The sequence below is a fragment of the Plodia interpunctella genome, chromosome Z (assembly GCF_027563975.2).
Source record: "Plodia interpunctella isolate USDA-ARS_2022_Savannah chromosome Z, ilPloInte3.2, whole genome shotgun sequence".
NCBI classification, from domain to species: Eukaryota; Metazoa; Arthropoda; class Insecta; order Lepidoptera; family Pyralidae; genus Plodia; species Plodia interpunctella.
The window spans coordinates 11855420-11863883 of record NC_071324.2 but is presented as its reverse complement, the minus strand read 5'-3'; the positions used below and the strand labels follow the sequence as shown (position 1 = coordinate 11863883).

General features: G+C 33.8%; 1 protein-coding gene across 2 annotated transcripts in view; it reads left to right on the top strand.

Annotated features, from left to right (window-relative positions):
* Nucleotides 1–795: 795 nt before the first annotated feature.
* acj6 (abnormal chemosensory jump 6) overlaps nt 796–8464 on the top strand; it is a 65500-nt gene continuing 57831 nt past the window's right edge. For both annotated transcript variants that reach the window (XM_053768670.1, XM_053768669.1), the window contains exon 1: nt 796–1053. In XM_053768670.1, the coding sequence (XP_053624645.1) occupies nt 931–1053 (123 nt within the window). In that variant the 5' untranslated portion in view covers nt 796–930. The remainder of the gene's footprint in view (nt 1054–8464) is intronic.

The window sequence follows — 8464 nt, the reverse complement described above, 5'->3', positions numbered from 1 at the left end:
TTGATCGGCTTTCACTGCAGTTCTCAAACACTGTAACAATGCAATGTTACAGTGACTAAACTTGCCTTGCCCATATTTATTAACTAGATGTTGCCCGGGGCTTCGCTCCCGTCGGAATTTTGAGATAAAATACAGCCTGTTGCAATCTTGGGCAATGTACCTTTCTAATGATGAAAGAATTTTTGAAATCGGTCCGGTAGTTGCGGAGATTACCCGCCTCAAACATACAAACTCACAAACGCATATCTCTTTATAATAATAGTATATATTAGGGGTGTCTCCGACATAACTATCATAGAAAAATAAAGGTTTTCTATCTATTAATTTTAACTGTTTGTAAGCACAAATTCATACAAATTATTGCTTTGCGATATTCTAAAAATGGCGCCAATTTGTCTTGTAGCGAAATGGAATATCGGCGTGATTGAAGCAGTCCCGGAATCCGTCGAAAGGGAGGATAAAGCGAGCAGTAAATAATTACCGGGGCACGTGTAACAAAGGGCCAACCTACCTGGAAACTTGCGAATTTGTTCCCGTATCGATTTGGGCATAATTAGAGTGTGCCAATCGCGGGCCTTATCCTCCTACCTTTTTGGAACTCCCGGCGCGAAAAGGTAGCAAGGCTCCAAGAGTGAATGGACTAATTAAATAATGCAGTAATTCATGGAGTCCGCCGACTGCGACGTAAACATGCGTGAGACGAGCCAGGGGTGGACTAGGGGTGGTTCAGTGGAGGGGCGAGGGCGTGGCCCGTGACGTCACGCCGCATTCGTCTTCAGTCGGTCACCACCCGGCGAATCGAGCGGCCGCCGTGGCGCGTCGCTATTTCTACCCCAAAGTACGAGATAAGTCGCCAAGATTTTCGACCGGCAGTACCATTCACCTTCCAAGGTGCTCAAGTTGGAGGACGACCCTTGGGGGTCGTGTGCCATGTACTCCCCGGATAAGATGAAATCCGGTGGAGGTCTCATGGCGCCCCCCGGGTGCTTCCCTGGCCGCTACAGTCCCACTTACCGCAGCTCGGACCCGCGCCGCTGCGTCCCTAACCCATCCGTGAGTAGCCAGCTTATTTACCTACAACGCTCGGCGGAAATTTCGCGCGGTTTCATCGTAAACAACTCGCCGGTAAAACTTAATAAAAACAAAACAAACCGACCAATTTATTCTTCTTCAGTTTATAAACATAATATATATAAACATACAACAGTATATATATCTAACAACAGTTTTTTTCAGGGATATTTATTTTATGCGCAGCGATTTGTCAATCTCATGCTGGCGTTGGCTTTGCGATATCCATGGAGCTCCATGTACACACACACACATATATATATATATTTACTTTCTTTTTCAGCGTAACCCAACAAGACGGTGCACATAGTTTTCAGTGAAGAATTCGAAATTTTAAAATAGGTACATTTGATAATGTTTCGAGTGCGTTTTTGATATGAGATTACTATTTGCAGATTTCTCGGCTAAATCATTATAATTTATTAACCATTTCTAGTCACACATTCGATCACCGAACATAATAATAATGTAATTATCTTAAAACATAAAACTTTCTAGATCCCAATTATTTTATTCAGTACAAAATTTAAAATATTTTTTTTAGAAAACATTTAGTTTCCAAAAATATTGTTTTTACCTACATTTTTTCTAAATAAACTAGGCTTTAATATAAAAACATAACATAATTTTACGTGATTTAATCGCGATATATTTCACGCTATTTTCATCGATTTTTAGTTAATTATGTATATTTTTAGGTATATAAGTACATTGATTATATATTAACAATATCATAACTAAACTTTAAATACAATAAAAAATATACAATTATAGAGCAACTAAATTAACCTAAAATAAAAACTAAAGTATAAATATTGAATTAATTAAAAAATCAATTTATCAAATTGATCCTAAATCGCCATCAATTAATTAATTAACAATTCTTCCAAGACTATTTTCAATCGTGAAGACTTCAAGACTTCATAATACATACATTGTAAAGATAAGTTTTTACACATACATAAATATTGTAACGTAATATGAGCGATATCGCAGCGACATCGCCGATGTACCGCCGGCGGGATTTGATTGCAGTTAAATTGTTTCATGAGTAATCGCGCTACCGTTTTATAAATTGTAAAACCCCGGGGGCTTTGTTATTATTCTCATTACGAACCTGTATTTATCATAAACGGGCTTTTAATTTTATGGATAAAGTTATGAGCTTTATATATATTTTTTAACCTGCTCCGTCCCATTGCTGGGACGCCCTTTGGTCCAAGTCTTTCTAAGCCGCTCTATTCGAGACCAAATCCAACCGTTTCATTTATTTATTAAAATTTATTGAACAAAAAAATGAAAAATTTTCAGCTTCTGTGACACAATTAATAGATGAAATATCTGACATATAAACTTACCTGGTGGATATTTATCTGTATGACGTGATAGGCCAGCTAGTCGTATGCGAATGTTGAGCATAATTTTAAACGTTTTTTAACCTGTATGATAAATTTGATAGGTCATTTTTAGCATCGAAAAAATCAGACCTAAAGCTATCGTATCGAACTAAAATCAATAATATCTAGTTAAATGTGAATAAAAAGTAAATACAATTTAACACGAAATGTAATATAACAAAGCTAAATAATATATAATTAAAAATAAATAATATTTTTTGTTATATATACAAGTGCCGTAGGTAAAAAGCCGACGGGCGGCGGGCGGCGGTAGTCGTAGAAACTTGTAGCGCGCTGTAGCTGTTTCGTAGCTCGTCTACGAATCGTAGATTTCTCGTAGCTCTGTTATTTTTTTAGCATGTTTATGTGTTTCCACTGTTGGGCAAATTTTTCCCTATGGAAGACAAAATAATCATTTCATGAAATGTAAATATTTTCTTTATTTATTGCACTATTTAATTATATGTTTAAGTAAGAAAGTCTTTCACCATTCTGAAGTGAAATAAACGCTAATTAACATTTTTAAATATTAATTAATTGTTATAATAAAATAAATACAAATTTCAGACGCCCAGTTTACTTGACTTTTAATGACGTTCATTTGTTTGTATAAAATTCTTATTGATCTTTGTGTAAAAAAATATTAAATAAGATAGAGAATAGGTCCTAAAAATGCATCAACGAACATTTTGTTCGTTACATTTATACGATTTTGAAATAAACTTTTAGAGGAAAACCAGAATACGTCTTAGTTTTTTAAATATTGTTTCTTCCCATACAACACATATAACATACTGGGACTAAAAATCGAGAGGCAAGACATCGATCCATTTTTGGACAACATTGTCGGCTTCGTGGTTCCTGACATTTTGATTTACTAAACTTTTTTTTCTTTTTGTTTGCCCAGGGGAATGCTATTTACTTTATTTACTAACTATTGCTATTGCTATTTACTTTATTTAATTTATTTACTAATCTAACCTAACTAATTTGTATACTAACTCTTATCATAAATATGTCTTACTTTTTACGTCGGCGTCTTCGAATGTATTTTATATTGTCACCGGTTTTCATTCGTTTTAATTTAAAAATATATATATATTATTGTTTATATATATAGATTTTTGTTTTTTATTTTATGCATAGTACCGCTATCTTATTTACAAAGCATCCTGCAAGCAAATCCTGCGGGAATCCAGTTCTTTCGAGATATCCAAGCCGAGATATCGGTTACCTCAATGACTACATTCATTAAAATCGTCTCCGCCGCTTGAGCGTTGAGAAATGACAAATATACAAACTTTCGCCTTTCTAATATTAGTTGGATTTTTGCTAGTTTTAATTTGTTAATTGAAATCTTTGGAGAAAAGGCTGCGGTGAAGTTTGTTGCATCGTTTATTTACACCTGCACTTCGTAAGTCGGCGGTAGACTTAGTTTAAGGTTGGGTTGCACCAGGCAAGGTTGACGTTGACTTTGACCTGTGCGGTTAGACAAAATGGCGTACTTTTTACGCAGGTTAAAGTTAACGTCAAAGTTGACTGACGCAACCCACTCCGAGTAATTTATGACGTCTTTAAGTGATGTATATAATCATAAATGGAATAAAGAATTTTAAGTTGATTAGACTGATTAAACTATCTTGTGTTATATAACAATAAGTAAATAAACAGATTACGTGTGTGTGTATGTATAGTCACTATATCCGATAATACTAATATAACTTTTTCTCGCGGTTTTTTGCCGCGACCACCGAAAACGCTGCTTCATTTCAATTCTAATTCACTTCTTTCTGAATTTAAAAATAAAAACGATTCGTTGTTTATGATACACAATTTTAGTTTAATATTAAATAATTTATCTATTGGTTAATTAATTTGTAACGCGACGCAAATGAAATTTTAAAAAAGAAAATATAAAATCTATAACATTCACATATTTGATTTTGAAGTAGAAATACTAGTTTTACACGATTTGATTTTGGCTTAATTTTCGTGTTATAAATATTAGTGATGATGTTCACTGAAAGCTATGTCAACTAGTGCTCTCGCACTAATATAAACTTTAAAGTTTAATGGATCCACATGACATGACATGACAGAAGAATTACCAGAAGACAGCGGAAGACGACAAACGAAAATATATATGATCAATAACATATCTTTTGTTCTTATTTTAACAGATTATTATTAAATATATACTAAAAACAAATTAAGTTTTAACTAAAATTAGAAATATGTCGCGCGAGTCGTTGCCCTGCAGATGCGTACCCAGAAGACTAGCTGCAGCAGGGCCACGTTTTAGTGCAATGCTTATTCATTCCGCGAAGAAGTCACCAGTTGTAGTAACACAACACGTCGACCAACTTTTTACCAAAAAAGGTGTAGAAGTTAGAGAGGAGTACAGTGAACAGCACATCACGTTAACCTACTTTAACCTCTATTGCGCGGTATCGCTGTCGACTGTACTCTGACCTAGCATGTCATGTAATGTTAAAATAAAAAAGTATGGATTAAAAAAAGATTATTCAGTGATAGACAAAAATACACAACACATTAAATTGAATTTCTAAATGTAGTTCACTTTGAATTGGATTGCTTATTCTGTGACGTCATAATTACAGTTTATGCAACAGTTGCATTCGGTTATTGGCATCATCAAATACTTTAATATTATGCAGACTGACATAAAAGCCTCATATCTTATTATTGCACAATTTATCAGGTAATAATGGCATTTTGCACTAACAAAGGTCCCAAGTTCAAATCATACTCGTGCATACATGTATGACATGAGTTTGTATATCAATCTGACTCACATATTATAGTTTTCATCGACCACCACTTGCTGCCGGTGAAAAACATCGTGAGGAAACGTGCACACTGGTAGATTTATTAGCTTGTGTATGAAATGGCAAACCGCTACATCAAGAGTGCCAAGAAAGTTGTGTGTGTTTCATTTTACGCAATGACCACAACCCACAGCCATGAGGAATATGACTATGATTAAAATAACGTAAACGGAAATATCCGAAAAATATAATTTTCATTACTAACTGTGTTACGGTGTGAACTAACAAACTAAAAACCAACTGCGGTGAAAAGTTTTTTCATATTTTTCCGTGTCATTGAAACAAATTGTATATAAGCCATCATTGATAAAAAAAACGGTCAAGTGCGAGTTGAACTCGTGTGAGGAGGGTTCCGTACAATCTATTCAATTTCTATTAGGTATAGAAATAAATATCTCATCATATACACCTACATTAATATTAATGCAATAAATTTACATATAACATATTTAGGTAGCTATGCAATATAGCGCAATATACATAATTATGTATTTAATTTTTTGTCATTAATATTTTCGAAACTGAAATTATAACCTAAGTAGATTTGAGATCCTCCTAACGAGCCCTTTTTGATATATGACACAAAATGGTTTGAAAAACTTATTTTTGTAATTCCTTAATCTACCTACCCCCCAAAAATTACCCTTAATTGAAAAAAATATTTATCTACTTTGCACATCTGTGTTTGGGTCATAGGATATATCATCTTATCAAACTTCACATGATTTGGTGAATGGGAAAAAAATCCGACTGTGACAGATGGACGACCAGACAGACAGACAGCGCACGAGTGATCCTATAAGGGTTCCGTTTATTTTCATTTTTATACGGGATCCTAAAAATAAATGTTAGACCTTCACAAAACATCCTCAATAAAGGTACCTCATATGAAATAACCTCAAAACCGATCTATTTATATAAAATAACGCGATCGAATCCGCGTGTAAAAGTTAAATGGACGATGTAATTAATTTAGAGTCCAATCAACCGCGATTAACGAGAATTAACTGTGAATTTGATTTTGTAATACATTAACATCTATAAATTGAATGAATCAAGCGTTACAAATTAATTTAGATATTTCAAGGTCGAATATATTTTAAGCAGGCCTTTAATTATCGTTGTCTCAAAATAACATTTAGCCCAAGATTGTCTGTTGTATGTGATTGATTTGTCTGTTCTGACAATCGATATTGTCGCGAACGGTTACATACGCAGCATAAAAATCTCACATTAAAAACAATTGCGTATTAAATATCTCTGGAAATCAGCGTTCACGATAACAGAAGCTGAGACATATACCTTTGTCACTTTGTTATAACAAAGTTTATGTCTAAAACTAAAACAAACATCATAATATGTTACAGTGTTGTAACACTAAGTGTGGCTATAAAGTGATATTTGTTTATTTATTTATTAATTAAAAATCTACCTAATCTAAGGTCGAGACACACGCCAACCAAGCATCGATTAATTAAAAATTTAAGAAGGCCTCCGACTCCGAGGTCGCTTTCAGCATCACACTTGACAGTTTCCAAACGGCTAAATTTCCAAAATGGCTAAGAACACTCACGATTAAACTCTCTTTGAAATAAAAAAAAAATGCCGATATCTGAAAATCGGTTCACCCGTTATCGGCTGGCTACGATCCTTCTATCAACGGGCTATACGGTTTAAAGCACTTTTCGCAATGTAATCCGTTAAAAAAAGTGTAACTTTGGATTTGCAGTTGCAATTAGTTTTCTTACCTCTTCTTTTAACGCGAGTTGTATTGCTTTTACAGCTAAATAGAGTTTCAACACTTAAATTATTTATTTTTACTCCCAGCGGAAGACCAGCGTTGCTTACCTCGCGCGGGGTAAACAACATATGCTGAGCTGGGTCCTTTTTAAATTGCGAGCACAATGTCAAGTTTTTTTTTTGTTTTTATTACCTAGTTCTATTATTGTAATGTTTGTTTTTTGAATAAATTAATTTGGATTGAATTGAATTAATTGAGACGATACTAGTCGAAGTAATAAACAAGTGTCTGTTATACTTTATCTTAAATTATCTTTGATCAAAAATGACATAGCTATGACATCTTCGGTCGCGACAATCTTTCTGTGATCATGGCATATTTTATATTACAATTATTATATTAAGGATGAAAAGTACCTTATGTCCTTCTCCTGCTGAAATCAGACAGATTTAGTTAAATTTGCTTGAAATGATTGGCGACTTCTAAAATAATATTCAACGCTATCTCTTTGATATGTTACATGTAGACTATCAGACACTGTTATCAGTCTCTCAGTATGAATTTGGTACCTATTGAGAAATTACCGACATTGTTAAACTTTATTTGTTAGAATGGTACGCAAGCAAAAATCGATATTGGTAAATTAAAAAATATAAAATTTAATTTTAAATAACCTTTACTATGTATATATTGAGAATGAAAAAAGTACATAATAACAGAATACGTGCAATCAGTTAATAAATAGCAACAACGAAGTAAGGATATTTCGATGATAAATGGCATGGAATTTTCTTGTCAGTTTCTGACGTAAATGTCAGCTGCCAGTGTTTGATACGAAACAAATAAGTACATTTAAAAATTTAAAAATGGAATCGTATTCCGTTTCTTCGAAGTTTTGAAATACTTGATTTAAAAAGTAAACTATTAAAAAAAAAAAAACAAAAGCGCCGACTCTCGTGTTGTCTCTGTCGCGTTACGTGATCTCAGAACAATGAGTTGTATTTCAACGTTTCTGTGGTGCCAATCAATTTACCAATTAATTAAATTGTAACTGAAACTCGAGCTATATACCTAGGTGCTATTATAGCGATTTAAAAAAGCAATATTTAAGTATTCTAGATGGATGTAACATTAACATTTATTACCACAGAATCACTCGTATCTTTTACAACTCCCATGAAATGGTATAAAGTTTTAAGGGCTACACGAGTACCTATCCACAGTCTACACTTACTTTCGGTTCATTGACCCGACTGTCCAAATAAAACTCAACATTGTCTATTTCGGCCTGACTTTGATACAAAACATTTAAGTAAATACTATAACGAAACTAACTGATCACCGTCAGTCTTTAGGAAAGGTATGCGAGACCGCACGCCTCCCTCACCTCCATTAACCCTAACCTA